Genomic DNA, 16,430 nt, shown 5'->3' on the forward strand with positions numbered 1-16,430 from the left:
TATAAACCATGTAGAAAAAGTAAAATACAATATTATATTTGTTTCAATACATATTTCTGTTCTATTAATCGTGATTGAACACACTTAAGTAGATTGGTATAATAATAGTATTCGGATCAATACACTTCAATGAAGAAGTATTTTAGTTCGTGAAAACGCCCAAATCAAATAAATGATTTCACCAATACAAATAAATAAATTCAATTAAATATACACTTGATTAAATCTTATCCTTTACAAAGTTAATGAGGACGGTGGGGTTTGCGGATTGGTGAAAGCTCAACACTGGATGACAGTGCTGATTATCAGAACACAAAACAATACAATACGATTGGGTCCACATTTCACTTTCTACATCGAGTTCTGTATTCCCGTATGACTCATCAACGGGTATGCTGCCCTGAAATTATAATTAAGGGGCGCAATTGTGGCTGAATGCAATCAAGAATTGTGAACGCATATTCTATCCAAATTGAAAGGGAACATAAACATTCAGTGTTCTAACAAAATAACAAGAGCCTCTAATAATACCATTTCAACGCCATTTTATAACTGGCATGATGTATTAGTCGTCAAAAGAATGACGGTGATCAGCCACCTATAATCTACTATGAAAATTAATTTATATTTAATTTTTCATCCTACAAACAACAAAAATAAATTGTAATTCCGGCATTATTAAAGGCTACTTAGGCCTAAGATATTCACATGGTTTACAAATTGGTTAATCACCCGTGTAAAGGTATTCTGGTAAGCGTAATTGGGAAAGCATATTTATCCTAATAGTGCAGTTGTTATTTTATATATTGGTTACTTATTGAACTGTATTCATTTAATTTTAGCCTCCAACCCAATCGGTCATATCCAACCAAGATGATGCAAACATTTGTCATTAAGTTACTTGTGTTTTCCTTGATGGCCCATGTAGTGGTATTAGAACAGCCACAGACAATAAAGTCAAATGCGCCTGGTAAACCTGGTACGATTCGGCTAACGACGAACCATGAAAGACGACGAAGAAACATCGGAGATAATACTGAATTCACCCTTGATGAAATTCAAGGTATCATTGATCGTCACAACTATTTCAGACGGAATGTTTCACCTGGACCCGCATCAGATATGCTATACATGGTACGTATAAATGATAATATTATTGTCCGTACGGAACTTTCACAAATGAGCTAGGCTTGACGCGATTATGAGATCATGTTCCGAAAATGAGCACTGTTTCAATAATTTGACAGTATGATTTATATATTTATGTATGTATAAACTTATTCTCTTCCGAAGGAACAAAACTAATTACTTCACCAGAAACCTGTCTGACATGCTTTCTGTTGACCATTTCCACCCTTGAATTTACGGATTTTTTCCCCCTTTTCAGAGACTTTATTTAATAATATTTTCTATTAATACATATTTGAAATTCAATGCTTACTTACACAACATCCATTAAATACTCAAAAAACCGTTTTTTATATTAAAACATTCCAAATTACTTAGTCCAGACTACTTTCTAAACAATTCTTTTTGATTTCTCAACTTACTTTAAGTTCCCGTTGCAACTCAGTTATACGTTTGGGTTCTTATTACACATGTTTGCTTTGTATATATACAATTAAATAAAAATGTAAATAACATTTCTTATTATAACTGATTTGTTCTGAAATCCAGAAATGTTTAATTTATCTAAACGGATATCTATATATAAATTTACGTAAGGGCAAAATTCGGTAAATCGCGCCTTACTTCTAGAATTTTCACTCGATGGTATGTAAAGTTGGTTCGTACTTTCGGTACTGATTTTAACCGCCTGATGTAACCCTGTTTACTAATTAAATTGAGTTAGATAATTAGTTATTGACGATTAAAACGAATTTAGGTTCAACGATTTGCCCCAAATAGGGGTGTTTTCCGATCGTGGTATACACTGTCTAATGGATGTCCATCTTGAAAAATACCCGCCAAAAAAATGCGAGGAGGCTTCGCATTTTTCTATCTCCTCCTACGATAATTGTTTTTAATAGCTGAAAACCGGTTGAACAGCTAGAGTACACCATCATAATGTTGAAGACAGGCCGATTTTCTTTAAAAAATACTATTTTGATAGATTTAATATACGATTATACAAATGTATTGACTTGCGATGAATGGAACATCCCAATCTCTCAGTCTGCCAGAGTTGGTTTAACACAAGTACTGTAGGTAAATTTATGAGCCCTTGGTTTAACACATACGGTAGGTAAATATATGGGCCCTTTGAGAATAAACTTGCAATACTTTGACAATACTGTAAATACCTATTAACTATTTTTCATTTGAATCGAACATTTCTTACTGTGAATGTTCGTACTGTTATGTAATATAAAAATATATACAAATAAACTTTATTACTGAGACTGTGGATAGGCTCTACTGTTAGATATACAAATAAACTTTATACTGACAGTTCCTTCTCAACGTTTGTATTAATTAATAATTACCAAAAATATAAACGTCGTAGTGGTGTATCGTGACATGTACTTTAATATTTCAATCGATTATGACAGTGACAGTTTTAACAAAGTATTAAATCGCAAATGTTTTAGGCCTACTGTATTTAGAGGTATATTATTTATAGGCCTATAAAACATGAACAAAATATTTCGTTACTCAGTGGATAAAGAATATATTTAAAAATTGTTCCTCTTTGTACCTATCCGCTTTCCCATCCCTCAACCCTAATGTTACATAGCGAGGAGGCTTCGCATTTTCCTATCTCCTCCTACGATAATTGTTTTTAATAGCTGAAAACCGGTTGAACAGCTAGAGTAGCCTACACCATCATAATGTTGAAGACAGGCCGATTTTCTTTAAAAAATACTATTTTGATAGATTGCTAGAGTACACCATCATAATGTTGAAGACAGGCCGATTTTCTTTAAAAAATACTATTTTGATAGATTTAATATACGATTATACAAATGTATTGATTTGCGATGAATGGAACATCCCAATCTCTCAGTCTGCCAGAGTTTGGTTTAACACAAGTACTGTAGGTAAATTTATGAGCCCTTGGTTTAACACATACGGTAGGTAAATATATGGGCCCTTTGAGAATAAACTTGCAATAGGTTCGGAATATGTTAAAAACCAATTTCTATTATTTGAATCGGTAAACAGTTTCCATTTATTATACATTGATAATGAAACATGAAATATTCCTATTTATGTCCCTCGAGGTTCATTACAATTTATATTTAGTAGTCCCACGGACTTCATCTTAGCCACTCCCCCGAGTGCTAAGGCCAAATTTATGATACCCTACTTTCTATGTAAGTTTAGTTACAGTTAGTTTTTGACGATAATACAACGAATTTAGGTTACACCCTTCGGCCGCGAAAACGTTTCTGTACAAATATGATACCGATTGGCTTTATTTCATTCAACAGCGACCATAATCTCGCCAATTACAGGATAGATAAACTATTTTATTATTGATGTGCTTATAAATTAAGACTCATGTAAACAGCTTGATTACATCATTTTACAGACAAACGAAACTTTTTTTAAAACATACTGTTTCAATAACTGAGTATAATACGGTATACGTTTTCATAAGTAAGTGCATATACATTTTCGTGTTTTCATTGACGAGATTGTAATAGTAACTTCAGTAACTATTACAGTACTTATTTATTATACGACACAAGACAATTGTATCTGACAGGTACGTACATTATTCTAAAAAATAAGTCTAGATAGATCCCTTAGGCGTCATAAATCACAGGCCAACAAATCAGTACTCATGACAGAAATTCGACCCAGTTTGGTTCACACAAATGTTTACAGGAATTTCAACACCACAACCGATGATTTGCCCTAAATATTTAGGTAGACTACAGTTTAATTTTTCACTGAATAGGAGCTTGAATTTCCGATTTCCATTTCGCAGAATGTCTAGGTCTATTTATTTAGTTTGGTTCTTATAATATATAAATACAATCAACTTTATTACTGCGGTTCCATCACCACCACCACGTGCCGCCCAATTCCCGTACATACATTTCCATTTCTCCCTAATTTCTTTAATCCACATAAATTAATTGTCCTTTATGGAATCCAGTATTGGTTTTGTTGTCTCTATTTCTGAATTAGGGGGACACTTCCGTTTTTGTTTAGTGTCCCAAAAAAGTCCCCGTCCGTGGATTCTACTGTATTCGAGAACCATCTGTGAGCACCCCTAGATGGTACGCGAGCGAAGCGAGCGTGCCATCTAGTTTACTTTCAATTTATTATGAATCCATGTTTGAAACTAGAAAGCCACTCCGAGAGTGCATAACTCCGCCTACTGTAAAGTTCTTCTAAATCAGATTTAGTCACTGGAAAGTGTGCTGTGTGTGATTTAGGCTAATTACACTACAATCATGTGTATGCGAGTTTGGTGTAAATGTTATATAACCCGCCTTTTAACTAACAATAGCTTCAGCCGACTAACAACAGAAACGCGAAAAACAAACGAGTGAATTTGAAAAGAAATAAGGTTTTTAAACTAATTGATATGCTAATTTAGTGTCCAAGCTTATGTATGTGGGTTGCATTTAATTGGTTTTAGTATTACAGTTTATTTTTAATTTGGTTTTATCGAACTTCCGTTTTATCTGAGCATTATCTGTTTTAATCTAGTCTATCTTTATTTTTTATACTCATAATATTTTTATATTGTATGTTTAATTGTTTTAAGGATGCACCATTATTATGTGTGCCGCTGTTCAAAAAGCATTTTCCAAATAAATTATTATTATTATTATAAACAACTCGCATAAAAAAACTTGAAATCTAATTATGTTTTAAAATTACAAATCATAAAATGTAATTCTTGCCTTGAAGTTTTTTGGACAAGTATTTCTCGAGATTTTAGTTGTTAACAAACAAACTCCTTGACGGAGGTAAAAAAGGTACAAATAATTCATTCACAAAGTAAGTGCATTAGTGTTTCTTTTTCCTTATGACAGAAATCAAAAGCCTCGTAGTCTGAACGACCAATCATGTACAGAAAAGTGTTTCTGTACATGAATCTATTACCAACCAATATTGGAACCACTTTAATGTTGAGGTATATTTATATACGGTGTAGTTTTCCAGAAATCAGGCGTACAGTCAATATTTAATTTTGAACATGCCACTTTGATTTCAAATTAACATTACTCAAGTTAATAGACTATATACATATATATATACATATCTACAACCTCTCTTCTCAGAGAAAATTATTTCACTTAATTTTTTCAAAATTCATTAATTTACTATTTTCATCTAGTAGATCGTTGACCTTATTCCATGTGTACATTAATAATAGCGATTCGACATAAACCCCTTTCTGATCTTCATGAATTATATTCGGTAAACATTTTTTAAATTTGTTCAGCATACATGCGGATCCAATTTTATAACTAGTTTTCGGTTTATTTCTATTTGTTAATAACAAAATTGATCCCTGTTTCTGTGTAGTTAATTTACGGATTGTTAGGTATTTTTAATAAATTGAATAAAACGGCCTATTCAACCAAAATATTCATCGATTATCTTTTAGTTAATTTAAATCTCTTTATTTATATCGATATTTTAATTTTGTAAAGATTTAAGTTATTATTTGACGTCAAGGATATACTTCATGATCTATCCATCTAAATGCATGTCCGACAGATTATTAGAGTGGATTTTAAATTATTATTAATAATTATTATCTTGATTTGTCATGTTAAAATCCTACTGCTGGAAATTCGTTTTTTTTAATAAATATTTATTTGTATTACGGTCTGTAGCCACCATTTTCATATAGAGTGCGTTTTAGAGTGTTTTTTTTATAGAAATATTTATATAGAGTGAAATAATAACAACTAGGCCTATAAAAACGTTATATGACGACACGTAAATTATTTTCATTCTGTTTTGGTCATATAGTCCTCCAATGGTTTCTTTTGAAAACATTCCACGCATTTGTTGACGTGAAGTCAGTTAAAAGTATAAATAGTTCCATAAACATAAATTTAACCTTGGCATTCAAAAATTAATGAACTGTTATGACTACTTCTGAATTGAATGACGGTAAAGGAACACAACTTTAGAAAGTTTGCTCACCTCAAAGCTTAACTTCACGGTGTGTGCCTTGACCTACATACACATACATGGGTTTTCAGAAATGTGACCGAAGAGGATGACAATGTTTTAACTATATTTAACATAAATTATTTATGAATTGTATAATTACAACCGTCATAAAACTAGCATACTGTATGAATAATCACTGAAACAAATATCTGTATTTGTTTTTGTATTGGTTATCCGCAATTAATAGAGAGGCATTTAAAAGAGTTTGTTTTTTAAATTGAAGCTGAACAGTAGAGTAAACATGGCGTTTACCACAATAATCTTATACTTGCGCTCTCATAATTATTTAAATGCTCGAAATCAATATATAGTCAGATGCACTTTTAAATTCATTAAAGTATGTACCGTGCAGTTTATATAAAATTAATCATATTGTTAATGAAAATAAAATAAATAATTAGCCTGCCTATAGAGATTTGAATAAGATTGCTGATTTCAATCAGCTTAACTCCGTTAAACACAGCTCAGTAGAGTAGGTAAGCATAGATGTTATTATTCATTATCATGCATATTATTTTCATTTATCTATTTCAGAGTGCATGCATAACAAATAAATGAAAATGTACACAGTCATACTTTTGTTTTGTTATTCTCGCATCGTTTGTTAAATCATGCGTATGATTTTTAGTCGCGTGCAACGCGACTTTACAGCTCACGTATGTCGATCGGTTGGTCGGTTATTAGCATTTGTCAATTAGGAAAAAAATGAATTAATAAGTAAGTAACCTTTTATGATAACATGTAAATACTATTTATTTAGGTTTCTTTTTGCCCTTGGTTATTTCATTCTTCTTCCCCCAATCGTATGCGATGGAGGATGTTTCGGTGGGTGTATCTGATGACCCGTTCTCCAACATGAATATTATACTGCATGCTGTTAAAGTTAACATTTCTTTCCATAGGAATGGTACGAGGATTTGGAAGAATCTGCACAGCAGTGGGCCGATACTTGTAATTGGGCACATGGTGGGATTCCAAGTGGCGCTGGTCAGAATTTGTACGCAACCACTGCGTCACCAGATTCAGGTTTAGGAATAACCGCAACTAACGCTTGGAATGATGAGGATCAGTATTATGATTACGATACCAATTCTTGCGCAACGGGCGAAGTGTGTGGTCATTACACGCAGGTACATTCGATTTTTTTCCTGTCTAAATTGCCTAGCAGGCCTATAGCTACTGTAGCTCGTACTGGCATTTTAAATTTTGTATATTATTTGCACTGGTAAAGTATATTGTATTGAACTTAGAAGTTTTTCATGTAGTATATACAGGTTCTTGAAAGTTTTATAAACGAGGCTTTCGATTTGCGATATTTCAGAAAACGTGCTATTTTGGTGCGTGAAGATCAATACAAAATGAATTATATACACAAAATACAGGTATATAGTAACGTTATAAAAATCAGTTAACCCGTTTAAATCTATGCCATGAATAAGTTATCATAAATGCCCTAAAAAAACCAATTACAATATTATTCCATTGGGGTACTAAATAAAAATAAAAAAATAAATATAAACAACGACGACGAAATTGTTTCTAAACATTTCATTTAAACACTTTTATTCAAAACATTATATTTAATTCATATCAATGAATTTTATTCACATATCGCGTCATAAAATTCATATTGACTAGAGGGTGAGCTCGCTTCGCTCGCTCCCCTTCTTGGGTGTAGTGGCGATAATTATTTTATTGGGCACGTGTTCCGGGAGTTTATTCAAATAAATACCATCATAATTGGTATAATTAATACATTATTCCGCGACACAGTGAGCCGTTTTGGCCTAAGAAGGAAGACGTTTGAGACGGCTTGCAACATTGGCAGAAGTATCCCAGGGTCCTGACGGGACACAGATAGCGCACAGTGTACATAAAGTCGGCTAGCGGGGTTTTATTCGATTTCAAACAATTATCTCGATGTAATTTTATATAATTATAATTATTTTCCACAATTTACTCCTATGTTTTATGAATATATTTAATTTGATCTTTATGTACTACTATATTACCTTCACACGCGCGGTCCGAAAATAAACAAAAAACAAAAATGGCTATCGCCACCAAGCACCAACGACCAACTTAGTTGGAGTTTTACAACTTGAACTCCCTGGTTGAAACCAACCAATTCAGAGAACTTGCAAGGTGATTGACAAACGTACCGTGAACCCGGAAATTACTTCTACCGCGCGTAGAGTTAAAATTTCTTATAAAACCCTTTATAATATCTTCCTAAGATAGAAATATGAAACAATATCGTAATAGTGGAAACTAATGTTATCAAATCTACGTTTCGCGGTACATCTGAGATAGATAAGGTAGGTATCCAAGGCGGAGATTAGTACCGAAGTTTTTCCATTGTGCTCGCCTATGTCAGAATCTATATATAAATTTACGTAAGGGCAAAATTCGGTAAATCGCGCCTTACTTCTAGAATTTTCACTCGATGGTATGTAAAGTTGGTTCGTACTTTCGGTACTGATTTTAACCGCCTGATGTAACCCTGTTTACTAATTAAATTGAGTTAGATAATTAGTTATTGACGATTAAAACGAATTTAGGTTCAACGATTTGCCCCAAATAGGGGTGTTTTCCGATCGTGGTATACACTGTCTAATGGATGTCCATCTTGAAAAATACCCGCCAAAAAAATGCGAGGAGGCTTCGCATTTTCCTATCTCCTCCTACGATAATTGTTTTTAATAGCTGAAAACCGGTTGAACAGCTAGAGTACAGCATCATAATGTTGAAGACAGGCCGATTTTTTTAAAAAAATACTATTTTGATAGATTTGATATACGATTATACAAATGTATTGATTTGCGATGAATGGAACATCCCAATCTCTCAGTCTGCCAGAGTTTGGTTTAACACAAGTACTGTAGGTAAATTTATGAGCCCTTGGTTTAACACATACGGTAGGTAAATATATGGGCCCTTTGAGAATAAACTTGCAATACTTTGACAATACTGTAAATACCTATTAACTATTTTTCATTTGAATCGAACATTTCTTACTGTGAATGTTCGTACTGTTAGATGTAATATAAAAATATATACAAATAAACTTTATTACTGAGACTGTGGATAGGCTCTACTGTTAGATATACAAATAAACTTTATACTGACAGTTCCTTCTCAACGTTTGTATTAATTAATAATTACCAAAAATATAAACGTCGTAGTGGTGTATCGTGACATGTACTTTAATATTTCAATCGATTATGACAGTGACAGTTTTAACAAAGTATTAAATCGCAAATGTTTTAGGCCTACTGTATTTAGAGGTATATTATTTATAGGCCTATAAAACATGAACAAAATATTTCGTTACTCAGTGGATAAAGAATATATTTAAAAATTGTTCCTCTTTGTACCTATCCGCTTTCCCATCCCTCAACCCTAATGTTACATAGCGAGGAGGCTTCGCATTTTCCTATCTCCTCCTACGATAATTGTTTTTAATAGCTGAAAACCGGTTGAACAGCTAGAGTACACCATCATAATGTTGAAGACAGGCCGATTTTCTTTAAAAAAAATACTATTTTGATAGATTGCTAGAGTACACCATCATAATGTTGAAGACAGGCCAATTTTCTTTAAAAAAGACTATTTTGATAGATTTAATATACGATTATACAAATGTATTGATTTGCGATGAATGGAACATCCCAATCTCTCAGTCTGCCAGAGTTTGGTTTAACACAAGTACTGTAGGTAAATTTATGAGCCCTTGGTTTAACACATACGGTAGGTAAATATATGGGCCCTTTGAGAATAAACTTGCAATAGGTTCGGAAAATGTTAAAAACCAATTTATATTATTTGAATCGGTAAACAGTTTCCATTTATTATACATTGATAATGAAACATGAAATATTCCTATTTATGTTCATTACAATTTATATTTAGTAGTCCCACGGACTTCATCTTAGCCACTCCCCCGAGTGCTAAGGCCAAATTTATGATACCCTACTTTCTATGTAAGTTTAGTTACAGTTAGTTCTTGACGATAATACAACGAATTTAGGTTACACCCTTCGGCCGCGAAAACGTTTCTGTACAAATATGATACCGATTGGCTTTATTTCATTCAACAGCGACCATAATCTCGCCAATTACAGGATAGATAAACTATTTTATTATTGATGTGCTTATAAATTAAGACTCATGTAAACAGCTTGATTACATCATTTTACAGACAAACGAAACTTTTTTAAACCTACTGTTTCAATAACTGAGTATAATACTGTATACGTTTTCATAAGTAAGTGCATATACATTTTCGTGTTTTCATTGACGAGATTGTAATAGTAACTTCAGTAACTATTACAGTACTTATTTATTATACGACACAAGACAATTGTATCTGACAGGTACGTACATTATTCTAAAAAATAAGTCTAGATAGATCCCTTAGGCGTCATAAATCACAGGCCAACAAATCAGTACTCATGACAGAAATTCGACCCAGTTTGGTTCACACAAATGTTTACAGGAATTTCAACCACCACAACCGATGATTTGCCCTAAATATTTAGGTAGACTACAGTTTAATTTTTCACTGAATAGGAGCTTGAATTTCCGATTTCCATGCCATTTCGCAGAATTTCTAGGTCTATTTATTTAGTTTGGTTCTTATAATATATAAATACAATCAACTTTATTACTGCGGTTCCATCACCACCACCACGTGCCGCCCAATTCCCCGGTACATACATTTCCATTTCTCCCTAATTTCTTTAGTCCACATAAATTAATTGTCCTTTATGGAATCCAGTATTGGTTTTGTTGTCTCTATTCTATTCTACTGTATTCGAGAACCATCTGTGAGAACCCCTAGATGGTACGCGAGCGAAGCGAGCGTGCCATCTAGTTAACCATAATTTATATATAGATGCATTTCATTAACATATCGCGTCATCAAATTCATATCTTCGAAATGTTGCGTAAACGGCGTTCCATACAAAAATATCATGGTTAAGCCTATAGTAGTAAGTTATAAAGTTTGATTGATTGATTTTGGAACGAACACTAAAAAAAACGAGTCTCGTCATTTGTGATAATCATAAATGGAAATTTACGACTGTTTGTTTATTGTTCATACATTTTTCAGTATAGTAACACATATCCATCATAAACACTATCATTTTCAGTAAAGCAAACATTATGAAATAGAACAGATTTATAATTGTTATTATTGATCAGACGTAGTTATGGGATGCTTCGTTCCAAAACCAATCAATCAAACTTTATGATGTAGGCGCGCGCAATTAAAATTTGCCGCGGTGCGCCTGTGCACACCGATATTTCACCGTCACATTTGTAATTAAATCTTTAAAAATAATTATAAGAAATGTTGAAAATAATAATTGGTTGCTCCTATACTTTACATGCATTAATCGAGACAATTTTTACACAATTTGCTCTAGTGTGTATCACGTTACATTAACCCAACGTCGTAACTCTTTTATATATAATATGGATATTATCACTGGGCCGTAAATCATTAGAATCGACTTATTTTTCACATTTTCAACCGTTTAAAGACGAACAAAGTTATCGCAATAGGACCATAATAGTATTTATGTTTACATTAAATGTAGATTGTGACCTTAAATTTGATCTCAAATTAATTAATTAATATATATAATTTGTTTTCATTTTGTAGAACGTCTGGGCTTCCACAGAGGGCATCGGCTGTGGGATAAGATTTTGTTCGTCTATTACCGGGTTATCTTGGCAAAACGGTGGAAATATCGTCGTATGTAACTACGGGCCAGGGTAAATATGCCTACGTTAAACAATATTATACAAGTGGACTTCATGTGGCCACGTGGTGCCTTTGTGACGTCACTTTCATCACGGTTGATACATGTGTTGACCTAATTATAGTACATTAATTCACATTATTCCCGCATCCGATTGATAATAATATGATAATGTATGCATTATGACTAATTTATTTTTTGTGACAGGAGTCAAACCTTAATGAGCGAAAGCTATTTTTTGGCTCCTTTTCACACACACATACATTTTATTGTATTGTACTATTTATGTATGATGATGTGTGAATAAAGTTGATATTATTATTATTATTAAATGGAAGGCGTAGGCCTAACCTTTCTGCAATTTACACCGTGTTGTGTGGAGCGTATAGTTGATAGGGCAATTATTTGTTATTCATGTTACCCACAATCGTCCAATCAAATTACAGAAATCTATTTAGGTGTTTTATAATGAGACCGCCTATTAAACGCCATGTGACCCCCAATCGTCCAATCAAATGACAAGAATGTATTTAGGTGTGTTATAATACAAAGCGTATGCTTTTATTTTTTATTAAACTTTGTGTGAAAGGTGACTCAAAACAGCTGAGGCTGACATGTTTAACCAATCTCTCCTAATCTTACAGTTCTGATTCTCTCTTTTTATAGCGGGAATATTGTGGGCCAGCGGCCGTACGAATTAGGTCCGAAATGTTCGGAGTGTTTAGCAAACACAGATAATGGTGTGTGCGATGATGGATTATGTCGTAAGTATAACATACAATATATATATATGATGTGTCATTAATTTAATTAGGATCATATGCCGTTTGCCGTTTTACTAAACACTTTTAAACAAACTATTACTAAGTTTTATAACTTCGATATACAGTAGTACAGTTTGAATAAAATCAACATCTGAGACAGGTTGGTGAGTAAAACCTAGACGGTTATTGTCACAACCGTCTATTTCACAAAGCATACATTGGTTTTTGATATAATCTATGTAATCAAGTATGCCTGCATCAACATGCAGATGACGTAAATAACTCTATAATTATCAATTTGAGAAATGTTCAAACGGGGTAGGCTGCAATCACTAAATGAAGTACAGTATATTCTGAGGTGATTGGTAGAAAGTAAGATAAAAATTAATGGCAATAATTTAGTAATATTAAATCGTTCATATCATTTTGCGCAATATCTTTGGGTTGGTCATATCAGGTGTAATAAAATTGTTCAATTCAAATAATACAATTAGTGTAATTTTAGTGCTTCATTGTTTACCTCTGCCACAGGAGCTGTCGATCACGTGTGTTTGTTTTATTTATTTAAAAAAAATTCAACTTCTCACAAAAATGTTCTTTAAAGAAGAATGTTTAATCATGTTCATTCAATAATTCAATACATTGTTTTAATTAAATTACAATCAAGTTTATCATTTTTTTTTTGTTTAGGTTTATGCAATTCGGATGATGAAGATTGTAAGTAAAACCTCAACACACTTTAAAGATATATATTGTACCCCTGAAAAAATAATTTGTGCACAATTTTTGGTTGAATATGCCATTTTAATGTCGCATAAAAGTTATCAATTTTGACCAAAAATTGGATCGAAAAGAAATTTCTTTATCTGAAAAAAAACTGTGTTGAATTTAAAGCAAAAGTAGTAAAATTGGCTGCCAGCCTATGGGTTTTTGATTAAATTTAACGATTTATTTTGTCATTTTTATAAGTGAAAACATTGTTTCTCCTCATCTTTTTCTAATGAAGTGAATAACTTTATTAAAACTACAAAATAACCTATTCAAAATATTATTTAATTAATCTTCATTTTTTATGTTTTTGGGGGACAATACATCTTTAATTGTTTTAATTTGTTGAGTTGATATGCACGTGCATTATTTTTTCCTATCCTCACGATTTGGTTACTATATTGCATGCTTAGCTTAAAAAGAAATTCGCAACGCTTGGCTGTGTTTCCTGTAGCCTATAAAATGTTCCAATCTGCGGCCAATATTCAAACATTTTCTTGTTTAATGACCTAGTCCGACACCTAGCCTTCGATTTGAGATATGGAGGCAACGGTCAGCCGAATTAAAAGTTTGATTTAGAAATATGTTTATAAGTTTTGTACTGATTTTTCAACGCATTAACTATTCTAGGCATATGCTGATTTGATAAATACTTCTACAAGATGCACATTTCCCAAGGTTCTCTTGTTTTTGTTTTCTGCTTGCTAACCAGTTCTTATATTGTATTCGTTTGTTTCCATTTGAGATATCCAATCTATTAAGTTTATGTACAACGGTTATTTCACAACTTCAGAGTTTCTTAGTGCCTATTCTATAATACATGATGTGTAACGTAAACTTCTCTGGCAATTTAGTGCAGTTTTAAAAGGGCAGATGAAAATCAAATCCAAATTTATTTGTTTTGCTTTTTTTCTGCTAACAGGCCTAGCGCTAGGTTGTGACCTTGACTGTCAACACGGTGGTGAATGTTACTTGGATGAAGAAGATGGGGCAGAAGAAAAATGTAACTGTCCCTATGGATTCACGGGACAATTATGCCAAAGAAGTAAATACTAATTCAGATATTGAAAATGAGAATGACGTTGACAATGATGATGACAATATACCTACAATATAAATGATGAAGATACGAATGATGACAAAGAAGATGACAATGACACAATGTGATAATGATAAATTATGATGAGGTAATAATGAAACTAAACTCATCTTGAGGATGGTGTTAATTAACGGATATGAATGTTTCATCATGGTGCAAAGTGACGACATCTTATGTCTTCCGATGTATGAGTCCGTTTTCTTTTTTCACGTGAATTGAACGTTTATGCGCATGCGTATTCATATTCCCGTCTGAGCTGTCAAAATTCAAAGTTTTTTGAAAGTTTTTTTTTCCTCAACAAAATTCGTAATGGTTTCATCTGAATGTTACCAACAAATCATCAAAAGAATCATCATACGTTCACTCAGGTTTGTGTTTAAAATGGAAAAGAAAAGCTGGATGTGTTTCTTTCTTATTATTAACTGTTACTGAGCTAGTACGAGGTGCAACAACGTTTATTGTTTTTTTTTCTTTGTTTTAGTGACTGCTTACTGCGAATGTGAACCTGCAAGATAAGAAATTAAATCGAATGGATCTCCGGCAATCAATGGAGACATAAATAAACATAGACCTAAATAATAATAATACAGTATATGGTTATGGTACACTAAATTACGATAATGTAATATTCTCGCTGTTGATATTTTTTTACTTCACTTGCTTGTTTCCGTAAAAAAAAAAGATGATTTGTATAATTTTTACTTACTTTATATTATATTTGATTCATTTCGATGCATCTCAAGTGGGAAGCAAGATTTAAAAAAAAAAATCCCATATTGGAAGTAAGGTAATATTGGACATATCAGATATAATACAGTGGCATAAAGCCTGTTCTCCACTAGGCGAATATATCTAGTTTTTTATTTTGATTTTTTATATAAAAAAAAATCTTATTTCGTTTCGTTTCCCAAGGTGAGACTCGATCTCATCTCAGTACCTTGAATGCTATAGACACGAGCACACACCACCGATACACATCTGACAAAAGGTTGAAGAAAGATTCCTCCATGCATCATGGATTAATGAATAGAAGGATACGCATCGGCGGTGATATCAAACGATTTTCCAACGCGCTCGCCTATACTCTAAAGCACTGCTGCCAATACAAAAAACACGCTATTTGAACTCCGTGGCTCTAACCGCGGCCCTCTATAGGAGGCTGTGAATCAACTGTTACATTTTTTTTAGAACAAAACGTAGCCATGAAGAAATCGTATGCGCAGTCTGATTTTTATATTGACAAGTCTACGTTGATGATTGACAGTGACAGCAAGATATTGTTTTAATTTCATCATAATACGAAAAGTTTACTTTCTTACGACCGTAATTTTAAGTAGTTAGTAATATTAATAAAATATGCAATTTTTTATATTTGAAGTAGGCCTATCATATTATCCTGAAACCTCCTGAAACGCTTGCGAAGATATTATTACAAACGTGATTTCGTTAAATCGCGTAATTTTTTAATGCGCATCGTGAAAACATAACCACATCGATTCTTGGCCATAAGGAATATACTGAAAAGTTGACTTAGCTAGATGAAACTGATCAAGATAATTGCCGGACAAAATAATGCTAAAGAAAAAATAAATAAAGATTCTGACAAAATCAATAAGGTTATAATGCATTATCATGCATATAACCTAATAAATAGATAAAATTGTTACATTAAACAATAATATGACTCTCCCCAACATGATTACTTCATTGTAGGCCTATTTATTATCCAGTATGTTATAATATTGTGAAAATAAAATAAAATTGAAATTGACATATGCTGCTCTGAATGTATAATTAAGGGGCGTAATTCTGAGTGGATTCAATCGCGAAATGTGAAAGCAGATTAGGCTTCTATTTGACAATACGGTTAATCAC

The 16,430-nt window shown here is 32.6% G+C and overlaps 1 protein-coding gene across 1 annotated transcript; it reads left to right on the plus strand.

Moving 5' to 3' along the window:
- The first annotated feature begins 846 nt into the window (after positions 1 to 846).
- LOC140056962 (peptidase inhibitor 16-like) lies at positions 847 to 16,393 on the plus strand. The gene is made up of 7 exons (XM_072102493.1): positions 847 to 1,134; positions 7,056 to 7,283; positions 11,825 to 11,937; positions 12,591 to 12,688; positions 13,379 to 13,405; positions 14,379 to 14,501; positions 15,037 to 16,393. Exons 1-7 carry the CDS (start codon positions 874 to 876, stop codon positions 15,069 to 15,071), a joined length of 885 nt encoding a protein of 294 aa, XP_071958594.1. The 5' UTR covers positions 847 to 873; the 3' UTR covers positions 15,072 to 16,393.
- Positions 16,394 to 16,430: the final 37 nt, after the last annotated feature.

Source organism: Antedon mediterranea, chromosome 8 (assembly GCF_964355755.1).
Source record: "Antedon mediterranea chromosome 8, ecAntMedi1.1, whole genome shotgun sequence".
In the NCBI taxonomy this organism is placed as follows: domain Eukaryota; kingdom Metazoa; phylum Echinodermata; class Crinoidea; order Comatulida; family Antedonidae; genus Antedon; species Antedon mediterranea.

Excerpts from the sequence above, each read along its gene's own strand:
- LOC140056962 (XM_072102493.1), top strand. The coding sequence starts at position 874 with ATGATGCAAACATTTGTCATTAAGTTACTTGTGTTTTCCTTGATGGCC. Across the intron at positions 7,284-11,824 it reads TGTGTGGTCATTACACGCAG|AACGTCTGGGCTTCCACAGA; the intron begins GTACATTCGATT and ends TTCATTTTGTAG. Across the intron at positions 14,502-15,036 it reads GGGACAATTATGCCAAAGAA|TGACTGCTTACTGCGAATGT; the intron begins GTAAATACTAAT and ends TCTTTGTTTTAG.